Source organism: Pseudochaenichthys georgianus, chromosome 21 (genome assembly GCF_902827115.2).
Source record: "Pseudochaenichthys georgianus chromosome 21, fPseGeo1.2, whole genome shotgun sequence".
In the NCBI taxonomy this organism is placed as follows: Eukaryota; Metazoa; Chordata; class Actinopteri; order Perciformes; family Channichthyidae; genus Pseudochaenichthys; species Pseudochaenichthys georgianus.
Window position 1 is genome coordinate 31,730,955 of NC_047523.1, and position 15,013 is coordinate 31,745,967.

General features: G+C 39.8%; 1 protein-coding gene and 1 long non-coding RNA gene across 2 annotated transcripts; both read left to right on the plus strand.

The window, feature by feature from the left end:
* On the plus strand, positions 1-7,799 carry atp6ap2 (ATPase H+ transporting accessory protein 2). The gene is made up of 9 exons (XM_034110315.2): positions 1-121; positions 1,623-1,753; positions 3,727-3,855; positions 3,977-4,072; positions 4,169-4,306; positions 4,684-4,737; positions 5,345-5,494; positions 5,592-5,711; positions 6,947-7,799. The coding sequence occupies exons 1-9, from the start codon at positions 46-48 to the stop codon at positions 7,139-7,141; spliced, it is 1,089 nt and encodes a 362-aa protein (XP_033966206.1). The 5' UTR covers positions 1-45; the 3' UTR covers positions 7,142-7,799.
* A 538-nt stretch (positions 7,800-8,337) lies between these two features.
* LOC117466745 (uncharacterized) lies at positions 8,338-10,001 on the plus strand. Its single transcript, XR_004554305.2, has 3 exons — positions 8,338-8,463; positions 8,839-8,928; positions 9,370-10,001. It is a non-coding gene; the product is annotated as an uncharacterized lncRNA (long non-coding RNA).
* The last annotated feature ends 5,012 nt before the right edge of the window (positions 10,002-15,013 follow it).

The following is a 15,013-nucleotide window of genomic DNA, read 5'->3' on the forward strand; positions in this document are numbered from 1 at the left end:
TCCGCGACGTCGGGTCAGCTGATCTCTGCTGCACCAAGGAGAAAGATGTCGCTGACAAACTGCCGAAGGATGGAGGCGGTTTTATCCGTGGCGTTTGCCCTCTGTTTCTTTATCACAAGCGGTAAGTAATGTCTGAAGAAAGACATTCACGATTCCCGTCTTTTAGGATGTGTCTTTTCTTCTTAAATATAACATAATAGCGTCATGTCTCCACCGTTTTTGCAAATGGCAACCTAGCTTCGTTAGCATCGCCTTTAGCTTTCTAATACAACCTAAAGCTAGGTGTAATACTGTGATGTTAATGAATAGGAATGTGTGGAATCATATTGTTATACGGGTATAATTGGAGTATCTAATACGATTGAGCTTTCAACAAGGGTTTAAATACATATCATATTGATAGTCCGTTGCTAACGCATTAGCAAAGCATTGAGGATAAGGATGTGTGTTGTTGGGCTTTACAGATTATTCGTGGTCATGTCAAATATAAAGAAATACTTTTGCTTCCACGTTGTTGCTGGTTAGTAATTCACACAAGGCTGTGCTGTCATGTGACAGGTTGTTCACTGCTAGTTCCTCTTTAACACTTATCACAGGCTCTCTGTCACGAGTTAATGCCTCAGTGCACGGAGCTGTATTGCTGGTTACAGTGGGTTCAGTTTACTGTGACCTGTGACGTCCGGTGGAGAAAACTGCTGTTTGCTGTAATGTGAATTTAACATGGCAGAGTTAATTATAACACTACACTGACACAAGGGAATTGGCTTCTCATTTAAAAGGGCCTGCTGTCTTAAATAGCAAAACAACAGATGACATGACATTAATATGTTTGAGTCTTGGTTTTCAGTTTAAAACACTTAAACTAACGTTTATTCTCATTATCAATTATGGTGCCGTTTTCTAGGTCACTTGATAAATCGTCTATACAATGTAAAATGTCTATTCCAGTTTCTCAGAGTTCACAGTAATGTCTTTCAATATGGGTTTTGTCATTACCAAAGCCAAATATATTCCGTTTAATATAAGATCAATAAGATAAAAGCAGGACATGTCTACAGTATGTTTGGGAGACAAAAAAAACCCATTTCCTGCTATTTCTCCATAAAAAACCGACTCTAACAATATTTGTGACAGCACTAAACTATTGGAATCCATTCAAGACAAACATAAATGTATTATATTATACCTAGGCCTATTTAGTTGGAAGGCATTAAGTCAATTGCAATGATATATGGCACAAATATAAACATTATACTTGTATTATGAAATAAGGTCAGTTGGTAATAGCAGTACAGGATATTTCCTCATTTAGAGGTCACTGTCCATTTTTATGTCTGACTGAATACATGTTTTGGATTTCGCTAACATTTGTTGTAAATAAATGTTCAGGTAGTTAGGAAGAAACTGACTTTGCGTGTCATTATTATTCCCTATATAATAAATAAATGATGGGTCACTCTATATTTAGGAGGAAAAGTAGATTTTAGACTCAATTGAAAATATATTCTTGGTTTGGGGTAGAAAATGTTTTCTTCCTGGGTTTCTACTGTGACTTAATATTTAATTCTTACATTTTCCACATGTTTTACTGGGATTGAACGTCCTCTCATTTTGTCTCACAGGTGTACATGCCGACAGTTTAACGGTGCTGCAGTCTCCAGACTTTGTGTCCTTCCAGAAAGGAGACTGGCCCATCTCTGGAGAGAAGATCCCTGACCTGGTGGCTCTAACCATGGGCTTCTCTGTTAAAGAGGTGCTTTAATTTCTAGTTGCTATTCAAAAGAAGCTTAAGGGGTATACTAAAGGTTAGACCCTCCAGAAAAACGTGGGCTAAAATCCTTGATTATGCGATCAAACACACACACACACACACACACACACACACACACACACACACACACACACACACACACACACACACACACACACACACACACACACACACACACACACACACACACACACACACACACTTCTCCGCCTCATTCTGTTTTAATTTACTTGTTCGTTATCTGACCAGCTTCAATCTTGTAGGCTACTCACCTCGTTTCTTATAACCCTCGAAAGGGTTTTGGAGGTCGATGCCTCGGTGAACGTGAGTTGTTTGGCTTTCTTGTCCGCAGCAGCAGAAAGCATTCTTGAATGTTTGAATGAATCAAAGTGGGTCGTCACCGTTGATTTTCTCTTATGCTCCAACACACAGTTGCACGGGGTGCAGAATAGTTTCCCCCCACTTTCGTGCAAGACATCGGGGTACTGCTTTGCCCGGTCTTTAGCAGAAATGTTCGTCGGTAAATAAGATGGATTCGATTTTTTCATCTCTCTCGTGTGAGCTCCACACGTTCACTCTACGGTGTTGTTTACCTTCTGTGATGCGCGAGCTGATGACGTCGCGTCATCATCATCACTTCACGTCAAGACGAGTTAACTTTTTTTCTTCTCAACTTTGTGTGGAAAAATGCGGGAATTATGCGGCCTTTTGATAAATATGCGGCCTTTTAAAAAATCTGCGCCATTTAGCTGATTATGCGGTAATTTCTGCGATCGCAGAATCGCGTTTTTCTGGAGGATCTAAAAGGTATATATTATAAAAAATAATGTATGCAAGAACAATGCCAAAGACTATAGCGAGGTAATACCCCTTTCTTTCTTTATAATGTCTTTCAGACTGTCTGAACTGAACCTCTAAAGTTTAAAGCTAAAAGGCTCCACAGGGCCTCTATACCGGTGGTTCTCAACTGGTCAGGCCTCGGGACCCACTTTTTCCTTTGTCAATAGATCGCGACCCGACATATTGAACCACTCAAATCTAAAACAAAAAATTGTGCTGTAATGTATACGCTTTTCAGCATACAATATTAATTAAAGTGAAGTACAGTGCATATATCCATTGTATCCCTTCACACAACCAAAGTATGCTTTAAAAAAAGGTTGAATGAGATGATGGAATCAAAGCTGAACTGTATAACATAAAAAGGTACACATGCTGAAAACCCAATCCCAGAAGGGGGGTATGGGGGGATTTCCCCCCAGCAGATTTTTTAGAAATACTAACATATAAACTACGCATTCTGGTACACTCTAAATACATGTATTACTACCCGACATATTCATAATATTTGATGCCATTGTTTGTTTTTCACTTTGTTCTGACAGCTGAACTTACTGCTCCACACAGAAAGAAGAGTAAAGAGGAGATAGTCTGTGTGAATAACTTTAAATTGTGGGTAAGGGTAGATAGCCCCCATGGTTCTGTGACCTGTCAACCGGGGGGCATATTTCATTGTGTTCATTTTTATCTGAAGTTGTACCCATGGATGTATAAAGAATAGTTCTACCGCAAAGTTATTCTCCGTGGGGACTTCCGGCAACAATCTTGATTCTGATTGGCCAGAAGTCTCAAAAAAACATCAGCAAAGATGTTTTATTGAGAAGATGACAGAAGTTCAAACCGTTTATGGTCTCCGGTACTTCCAGTCCAACGCCAGTTGAGAACCACTGCTCTATACCATCTGCAGACAGACACACTTAAATTCTAGCTGGTAAACAAAAGAGGATTTGGCAGCTAAAGGGCCTGATCCTACCCTCAGGGGTTGATGGAGACCAAAGGTTTTTTCGACAAGTTGTTTCGGCTGCCACGCAAAAGGCCAAAAAAAACAGTTTACTGCATGTGTAAGTTTGTGATTATGCGGAGCTCACCTTAACAATGTGTGTTCATTTGCACAGGATCTGGCCTGGCCTGGCCTTAAGGCTGGTCCGTTGTTCCAGCGTCCCCGAGCCAACGTCCTGGTGGTGGTGAGAGGAGTGGATAGCCTGGACATGCCTAATAGTGTGGCCTCATACCCCCTGGAAAATGTGAGTCAGACGGGACTGTGGAGTTATGATGTTTTGCACATCAGATATCATATATTTCTGAACAATCCAATGTCATTTGGCTTAGTTATTCAGTGGTTCTTCTTCTTCTTTGTTCTCACAGCCGGTTCCCTTCACCTTGGACAGTGTTGCAGAGACAGTCCACTCTCTGTTTGCTGAGGACACTCCTGTAGTGCTGCAGCTGGCCCCCAGTGAGGAGGTAATGAAAATATACTGAGACTGTACAGGGAATACTCACCATGTGTGCAATCACTCACGTGTTAGATTTTTGAAATGTGTTTGTTGTGTCGCACAGAGGTTGTATATGCTGGGCAAAGCCAATGCTGTGTTCGAGGACCTGCCAGTGACCCTGCAGCAGATCCGCGCCCGCCTGTCCCAGGACGGCTCGGTGCTGGCCTCCCTGCCGCTCAACTCCCTCAGCAGGAATGCAGAGGTGAGTTTGAAAGGGCAACACCGTACACACTCAAGGCTATGCTGGCTGTTAACAACCACCATGTACTTTTTAGAGACACATCTGCATCTGCATGATGGCTGACTTTAACTGGAATATCACTATCCTTTTAATATACTTATTTACTATGTATATTTGCATATGATTAAAAACAGATATCAATTTTTGTATTCTTGTTGGTACACTTAATAAAATATATATATATATATATATATATAGCACCAAAATACCTTTGATTCCTGAAGGTTCCTCAAATAAAGTGACTAGATTTACCTGATTTTAACTATTTCTGTTAACTATGTTCATCTCACTGGAAGTCTCTTGTTTATTCTTACCTCTTAACTGTTTCTGCTTTCTAGGCTGATTTGCTCTTCCTGTCTGAGGTCCAAGTCCTGCACGATATCACCGCTCTGGTAAGTTGTCCGGTTTTGGTCACCTATTGTGCAAAATCCCCTTTTTCATGTCTCTTCTACATCAACACGTGTCCCCTCTGCGGAAAGAGATTCTGAAAGTTTCAGGAAAAAAAGATTCTCTCTCTTGTTGTCCTGATCCATTTCTATAAAAACCTGTCTGAAAATGAGCTGATCAGATTTTGGCCACTTTGTGATGTCATAACGATGTTTTGGCTTGTGTAACCATTAGCCAATCAGCAACCAAGGTAACCCCCCCCCCCACCACCTTATCACCCGAATCTCCTCCTAGAGCACCTTTGTGTTCTTTGTAACCAAATCTCTCTCAGAGGGGCGTGGGGAGGGGCTCCTTATTTTCATCTAAAGTAACAGACAGAGAATCAGCACTTTGGAAACAGGGCTGAAACAGAGGGGATTATGGGTAATGCTGCAATGATCTGTTTGGTGTTTGGAGCCAAACACTTCAGAGACATGTCTTGTATATATCTGAGGCATATACTATATTGATGAAAAACAGTATAATAGGGGACAGACCTTTAAATCAGCCTTACATTTTTAATAACACTGGGATTCAGGCTAAAATGTATTTTGTCTTTTACATGTTTTCTAGCTGCAGAGACACAAACACTTGGCGAAGGATCACTCTCCGGACCTGTACTCTCTGGAGCTGTCCGGCCTGGAGGAGCTCAGCAGGGTCTACGGCCAGGACTCTCCTCAGTACCGCGACGCCACCGCCATCCTCGCCACCGTTCTGCAGAAAGTAAGTAGACAGTCTAAATTGGCCTTACTTACTTTTACATCCTCGTTTTTATTTTAAATCTGTCATCTGTGTATAATAATACTTTTTCTCATTGTAGTTTGGAGAGGATGTGTATGGTCTATATGGCAACAGCACTGTGGTGGAGGTGGTTACAGTGAAGACCTTTCAGGCTCCTTTGACCAGGAAGTCTCGTTCAATCCTGGAATCCAAACAGATCGTAAGTCATGATTACTTGTTGCACGTCACACTACTACCTTAATTTAAACAAAGTTTATTGCAGGGCTGTTGTGTTAGAATCAGGGTTCTTACGGTCATTAAAAACCTGGAAAAGTCATGGAAATTCGAAATGCTAATTCCAGGCCCTGGAAAAGTTCTGGAAAACAATATTTTTCCCAACGTTTTGGAAAAGTCATGGAAATGTAACTAAAGTTGAATCAAATATAATTTATATTTTAGCTAATTGCCGAAATAGTAATACTATATTGAGAATAAATACTGTATTTTATAGTAATGAAACGTAAAATGGCATTTAACTGTCGAGGTATTTTGCTGGTGAGAGATTTCATTTGCTTTAGTGTGTAGAAGCTAGTCAGCCTACTATTTGATTTGTTTTAGAGGCACAACATGTTTCAGATCTTATTTTCCTGTTCCATGTTAAAATAAACAATTTTCAGTGGTACTGAAATGGTCATGGAGAAGTCATTGAAAATCATTGGTGAAAAAGTGTATGAACCCTGTCGAATGCATTTGAGTTAGTTCTACTTAATAAACTGACAACTACTTTTAAGTTTATGGTGTTTGCATATTATGCCATGTGTGAAATCATAAACTGCATTTCTATTGAGCTGGTTTCATGGTCTTTATAGTTTCCCTTGTTCCTTTGATGCTATAACAAAGGTAAAATCTGTACCGTGAAAAAAGTGCATGACAAAGCTCTATTGATTTAAAGTACCGTACATGTCTGGTGTTGGGGTGATGTTATCAATGGTGAGAAATATGACACTGAAATAACAACCTACACTGTTAGTATTTATTGTCATTGTGTTGTCTCCTGGGTTCTGTAGTGCCCGGAGTCTGTCTTTTTATTTTCTTCCTCCCAACCCCCATCCCCTCAGGAAGCCTCTTGCCTCCTGTCAGGTCATCATTGAAAATAAGAATTTGTTCTTAATTGATTTTCCTGGCTAAATAAAGGTTATTCTACTACTACTACTACTACTACTACACTACTACTACTACTACTACCGTTCTAGTCCATGCTTCTTAGTTTTTATGACTTAGGTCTGGAACCAAGGAATGCTTTGATCAGCAACTCTTTAAAAAGGCTAAAGGGAATGGGAGTCAGATGGTGGGAGGTGATTCCTAATAGTTAGTACATCCTGTTGCAAAGTGATTAAGATGAAAAGGTTGAAGGTTTGTTATGTAAGTAATGCGTCTACTTTTATTACATTATAGAGCAACCCCGGCAGCCCTTACAACCTGGCCTACAAGTACAACTTTCAGTATGCCGTGATCTTCAACATTGTGCTGTGGCTGATGATCGCTCTGGCCCTCGCCGTCATCGTCACTTCATACAACCTGTGGAACATGGACCCAGGATACGACAGCATCATCTACAGGATGACCAACCAGAAGATCAGGATGGATTAGGTCCTGACCCATCAACACTCCCTCTGTCCTCTTTAATCCCTCCAGTGAATGTTTGTGTCTTTTGTGAGGTCTTGTTTAGTGAAACAAAATGTGACAACTTGAGGGGAGGAAGGGCTTAATATGGAGTCACCTCTTTGTTGACAATGCTGACATGATAACGGACAAAAAACATTGACATTTCAGTATTTGTTCTTACATTTGCCTACATGAATAAATCCTCCAACACTGATGTATACACTGAACCAATTCACCCTTCCTCCCTTCAACTTCAGCTCATTCCTTCCGACTTTGACTCCTCACTAACTATGTTTTGTTTGTTTCCCTGGTGATTGCGACTTTATTTTTTATTGTAAAAAATAGTGTAATATGAAAGAATGCGTCTGTTTCCGGTGTGAACTTGTTGTGGTTGTTTTGCTGTGTGAAGCTGTTTTAAGTTAAATGAAATCTGTGTATATATTGAAGATACAAAGAAAACTGTATGAGAAACTGCTGTACTCTTATTGTGAAAAAGATGGGTGCAGTGTTTATTCCAGGTAGGTTTCACCCTGCTTTACATGAATAGTTATTCATTATGATGGTTGTTAAGATTGGACAAGGACCATTTAAGCTCTGTCAATTGCAATAAAATGCCTGACAATAAATTATTACATGGATCACCCCAATTTGTTTTGTTTTCATTCATTCAAGCATGTGCTTAATTTAGAAAAAAACAATTATTTACTGTTTCAAAATAACCTTTAACCTTTTTGTAAATATTAGAACTCTTATACTTGTGTAGTTTGATGTCATGTTTCAGATAAGTTGTTCATTAAACCCCCTAGCGAACATTTGCTCTCTAACCTCAAAGTAACTGTTGAAATGATCTAGTATTTCACCTGTACTTTTACTTAGGCAGTTTTTACTTGTAATGGAGTCTTTTTTTTACTGTGGTATTAATCTTATACTTAAGTAAATGAATATTTCTTCCACTACTGCACCTATCTTACCATTTTTCTAAGATGAGCCTGTCTCAAGCAGGAAGGTTATCTGCGATGTTGGACTCATCTAAAAGCTCTCTTTTACGGATATGTATCATGCGCTTCCTATTATGCAATTGTGTAACAGCTAAGCCAATCAGAATGCGTGTACAAGCTTTAAGCCCCGCCTCGGTCATTATCCGCGGAATGTAATTGGCTGAATGCTTTTGTAACAGCTCAGGTTTTATAACACAATATTGGAGAGTTCAGACAGCGACGTTTACCTGCAACGGAAGAGGTTACATGTTAGGTTATACCGAATAGATACAAATAAGGAAACAACCATGGTCTGACTGATAATAAAAGGTAGGATTTGTTTTCGTTTTGTTCTCTTCTCGCCCTGTATTCAATCTTTATGACCGCGCTCACGCCGAGGAGAGAGAAATATGAAAACTATTAGCCTAAGTTAATTACATGGAGTGGTGGGAAGCAGGCTACATTTATTGAAAAAGGCCTTCCTATACTTTATTTGAGTATCCATTTGAAGTTACTCTACACATACTTTGCTACATTTCACAGGGAAATATTTATATTAACAAAAATTAGAGGTATTTTTTGCTGTAAAATGTTTCTGAATACTACTTCTACTTCTTAATGTAATATTAATAATTATCCTGCAAGGTATATGTGCTATATTTGTACCTATTAACAGTTATTTTATCGTTTGGCTTCACATCACAGCTAGCATCTACGTGGTGAGGAAGATCCGGGCCTCCATTGATGCAGGAGAGCAACTGGAAAAGCCCATCACAACACCATGTAGTGCTAGTGGTAAGACAACCTCCTCTACTACAACCTCTGCAAAGGAAAGAGAAATAACTTCTAGAACATAATGAACCCTGTGTATACTCTGAACAATAAACTGACAACTCTTTAACTGTATGATCCCTGCATATCATACAAGTCACAGATATTTGCTATCATTTGGGTTTTTCAGTCATCTTACTGTTTATTCTTCAGATATTTGTGGAATATTGACTGTGCCCCATGTCCATGTTACTGAATGGGACAGTTTTGGTTTTCGATCAAATAATACAAATCTAATTTAAGAATATTATTTGCCAAACTTGATCTTTCTTTTACATGTTCTGACATAATTTAGCTTGCTTTGACTTACCATTATGTCATGAAACATATCCATGAGAGTATAGGTACATAAGGAGTATTATGCTGTATAAGTAACTAACTCATATTGATGTTTATTTTCCACAGCTGGACACGAGTCAAGAGGAAGCATTACTGCGGCCGCTCTGAATCCAGCACCTGAGGAAGGTGTTGGTGGAGAAGCATGCTTGATGACGTCCTCAGGAACGTCTGTGCAAAATTCTGGCTCTTCCTGACGTTAAATATCATGCTGGACACTGGAACTGTGGTCTCCGCAGTGGATTTGGGCATAACAGTAAAATGGGATAATGGATAATTCAATGTTGTATATTCAGAACCGTTTACATGTTATGGTCAACATATATTTGGCCAAACTAAAGTTGTACAAACAGACCCTTACGGACTTATTTCCAGTGTCTATGCTTTACTCGGGGACCAATATCGAGCTAATGACACACATCCTTTTTCACAGCACATTTTGTCTTACCATAGCAAAATAACAGGAGCAACTAATAACAATGACTCTTTTCCATGTTTGAGCTAACTCACAAAACAGGCAATCCAAATGCAATCCAAACTGTATGTTATTAGTACCTGGTAAGTCATCATGTTTTCTGTGAGAAAAGCCTGTATACTGCAGTTTATGAAGGCCAACTCACCAACCTCTCTCCAGGGGCTGAGCAGGCCTGATGTTTCTTCTGCTGTTACAATAAATAAAACGATTAAAAAAAGTTGCTACAGTTGCTGTCTTTAATCTCGCGAAAGGTTATTGTTATTAGGTTAAGTATAAATACATAGAGATAAGAAATAAAACCTGTAATCCTAGTTTGACTTGACTGATTAAGAAACGCAAAGGTGTAATGCAAAAATGATGAAAAAAGCACATTTTAAAAATATTATATTTTCATCTAATACATGATTAGAGTTTAGGATATAAGAAACTAGTTTCAACACTTCAATGGATCAACACTTTTTACCCAATTTTACATTACTCTTAATAATGGGTAGGCCTACTTATACTTTTGGTAGGCTACTTTGTCATGCTAACTAGCAAGAGTAAGCTAAAGCTAGAATGTGAAAGTACACAACCGAAAAAAATCTGCCCCTTCCTTCAGACTTCCTTACAGAGCCCCTCCTCCAACACACACGAACGTGCACATGACCAATGAGGGCACGAGATAAGTTTGTGCACGAGATGGATGGAAGGCTGACAGGCAGGTAGGCCATCCAGTTATCTGCCGCGGGGCGAGGTAGATAGTAGGCTTGTTTGAGACGATCGCAACCGGGGGAGGTTGTCAGCAGGCTTGTTTGAGACAAGCAAGACCTGCGCAGACCTGCGCAGTTACGATCAACGTCTTGCTAGTGCGTTGCATGATGGTTAGTCATTTTGTCCGACTTGCTCTGGAGGCTCGCCCACATGAGACTTTGAAATCTCGCGGGACAAAGACGCCCGCAGCCTTGAGAGCGAGGCGAGGCGAGTTGGCGCACTTGCTCTCCACGAGCTGCGGAAGCGAAATGCTTGATGGGAAACGACTCGCTGGTATCTCGACCTGAGCGCTCATTGGTGGTTTTTACCACGTGCTGCTGATGAAACTCTCCAATTGGCTGGCAAAAGTTTGTTGTTGTTTTGTGTCAGTTTTACGTCGCCACATCCATTCCCATTTTTCATCATTGTTCCACAATGTTTATCATCATGAAATTAATATCTATATATTGTATACTATACTGCTTACCATTTTCATACTTTATATATCTTAGCATATTCATACAGACTATTCATACTGCTCACAGGCTGATATCTAGTGTATTCATACCCCACTGTTTATTCATCATTCAATTCATTCTATATGTTATTCTGTAGATTGTGTACATTACTTTCCACTTCACTGCTTGTTGCACCTGGTTAGAAGCTAAACTGCATTTCGTTGTCTCAGTACCTGTAATATGTGCAATAACAATAAAGTTTCTCTTTAAGTTAAACCAAATCATTAAAATAAAATCTATTGTAATGTAATGATTTGGTTTAACCTTATTTATTGAATACATCATTTAAAATGGCAAGATTAAATCAAATTACATCCATGTTGTACACATCATAAAGCTTAAAGTGGCAGCTAAAGAATTAACACAGCAGCAGGTCTGTTCAATTCATGCTCATCAAGCTTCATGTGTGCGGATCTGAAGGGACTGATCATTTGTAGCCTGTCCACCTATCAGTTTTGCAAACATTAAGAGGGAGGAGCATTTCTAATTATGGAACCCAGTCACTGGTGTGGTTCATCATCATGACTGAATTAACAAACCTATATAAAGCAATGGAGATCACCTTTGTCTACAGTGGGTAAAATGGAATTTCCGCCATTGCAAACCCAGCCAGTCAAGCCGACTCCGAGTCCGAGCTGTCCGACTTAAGACGAGCTTTTTGACACCTCCCCCGGCTGCGATCGGCTACTCTCGTCTACTTTCGAGGCGAGCCGCAATGTGTCTCAAACAAGCCTACTGTCACTACCCGATCCGTCACCCTGCCCGATCGGTACTGCGCATGTGCGAGATGGTCCGCCATATTGGACAACTCCGGACGGCAACCCACGATGGACACTTGACACAGTGGCTTTTAGCAAAGCTCAAAAAGAAAAACCGAGAGATGAGTTATTGTTAATTTAACTTCTGTTAGACAGCCATATGCCATACATGTTTGCACACATTCACAGTAAATATGTATTCAGTATGATAGCTGTCTAACAGAAGTTAAATCCATTTCTCACTTATTCTGACGATGTACTTAACCCCAAATAAAAGAACCCAATAAAAAGAGTTGTTAAATAATAGTGAAGTCACGTTGTATTAACAATAACTCATCTCTCGGTTTTTCTTTTTGAGCTTTGCTAAAAGCCACTGTGTCAAGTGTCCATCTTGAGTTGCCGTCCGGACTTCCGGACCATCTCGCACATGCGCAGTACCGATCGGGCAGGGGGACGGATCGGGTAGTGACAGTCACTACCCGATCCGTCCCCCTGCCCGATCGGTACTGCGCATGTGCGAGATGGTCCGCCATATAGAGAGGCGAAGTCACGCCCATCTACTTCCGGCCCATGGGACCCCGGAAGCGAAAAATTTACATTGAATTCAATGGAGAGAGAAAACGTATCTTTTGATCCCGTTTGAATTGTGCCACGAACTACACATATGATGTTTGTCAATCTTAAACAATAAGTTCCATGTCAAAAAAGTCACATTTTGTCGTAAAACTGTTGAAATATAAGACTATGAAAAATACGCGACTACAAAGACTACAAATCCCAAATCCCATTCTGGCTCGCGTAAGTGATGTCACAGGCGATAATTCTCCAAGTGGTTGTGACTCGTAATTAAAGCGAAGAAGAAGAAGATCTCATAACTGATTTATTCCCTCCAATAAATAAGAGATTGCTCAAAATAAATTCACTTTTACAAGATGCCTGTGTGCTTTGTACCAGGTTGTAATCACATAAGTGATCAAACCACTTGCTCGTTCTATCGATTCCCGTCTGATGAAAGGACCAGGAGTCGCCGGATCAGACATATCAGGTAATACACATGTTGTGCATGGAACACAGTCAAGTTAGCTACCTAGCTAGTAGCGACGAGTAGCGAGCACGTTAGTTAGCATTACATTACTTTAGTAATGGTAGCCTTACCATGAAATTATTATTTTATTACATGAAGTAAACTAAAGCAAACAGATATTGTTCTAAACTGTATTAAAGTAAACAGGTATTATCTTGAACTGTATTGAAGTGAACATGTATTATTTGGGACTGTTTTAAAGTAATCCTATATATATAAACCTTCTTACATACACTTTCCCAGACACCCTGACACACACACTACACTCCCTGACCAAGATATCAACACACACACACACATACACTTTCCCAGACACCCTGACACACACAATACACTCCCTGACAAACACACACACACACACACGTCCTTTTCAAGGTTCTTTTTGGGGCCAATATAATCTCAAGTACTGATAGCTTTGCATGACATTCTTCTGGACGTGTTTCATTGTGATGACAGTAAGGGTGAGTCAATCTGTTTGTTGGAAAGACAGTAGTTGAGTGATTACTGAGAGAAAATTATTAGAAGAGATAATTATTCAAAGTGTTGTTACTTTAAAGTGTTGTTACTGACCTTTTTCTCTTTTATTTCCTTTCCCTCACCTGTAACTGCTGAGACCCTGAGGAACATGCACACTGACCTGCTCTGGCAACCTGATTTCCACTGTACGTAATAGTATTTGGTTATGGTATATTATTTATATACATCAAAGGCACAATGCACCCCCCAGAGACACACATGTATTGAGTGTGATATTGTGCATAGGTCAAGTGAAATCATCTTTACACACTAGAAAACTGTAGGAGCGGCAACTTGTTTTGAAATTGAATTTTTAATATCCGATAATAAAGTTGATCGGTTTTCTTTATTCTTCTCTCTTCCCAGCTCCATCCATCACCGTGCTCTGTTCCTGCAGGTCCTGCTTGCTAATCAATGCTTTATTTGTTTACACAATTACAAATAAAGTCAATGTATTGTATGACATGAAGTTGTGCTTCATTCGGAGTCAATAATAAATCCATTCTGCCTTCAACTGCACAATGACTGTGGACTGCACCGACATCCATGTAGCTGCCCCCAGTAAGATGAACCAAGCAAAGAGGGTCGCCATCATGCCCAAGGACATCCTGCTGGCCCGCCGCATCCGCGGAGAGAGGGCTTAAACTGACCTGAGACCAGCACACCCAAATACAACGGCTCTTTTAAGAGCCACCTACAGTTTCAAAGAGTTGCAATCCTACGTTATTATAATGATTAAACTGGTTTATGTGTCACTTAGTTTACTGAACCGTGATGAATGAAAGAAATGAGTGAGGTAGTGGTTTACAGAAGTTACAAAGACATTAATATATGAGTAACAGGTCAGTGTAAACACAAGCTTCTGTCAATTATGGATCATTCAAACTATATACAAATAATATGTAATAACGTTCTAAAATAAGTATTCGGTATATTCCTCGATAGCTTTTGGAGAAGGTTGTTTTTAAGTTTACTAAAATCTATCGTTTCAACTGTTTCACTTTATAAAAAGGAACAGGTGAGTAGAGCATTATTGAGTTTCTTATTCTGTCAGTAAATTATCCAAATGAAATGTTTATCATTATTTTAGTCAACCCTAAACAAATTGATTGTAATTTTAATAATGACCTTACATGGTCGCCAAAGTTAAATTAACTTCAGAAAATCAAATCAATTAATTTCTCCAACAGTCAACTATTTTCATAAAGAATATATATATTTTTCAAAGTCAACTTTATTGTCAATCTTACTCAGTTTGTGTTTATAGACAGAGAGATCAAAAAGACTTTTAAATCAAATAAAATTATACAATTTACAGATATGTATACAAATATATATATATATATATCCTATATACACCATCATGTATAATGATGGTGGACACTTCACTGTCTGGATGGCAGCTTGCTGGTCTCTGCTCAGTCGCATTGAGGCAAGCATTGCCTCAAGCCCCCGACCCCCATGCCCCTTCACCAGCTCCGGCACGGTGACAATGGCCTGATGTTGAGGCCGCGGCTCTGGCTCAGGTGACAAAAGCCATGCCATGCCACACTGTGCGCCCCTCAGTGCAGACCTGAACCAGTCTACATCCTGAGTGGCGATGTCTCTGGCCAGTGGGTTGTATGTCTCC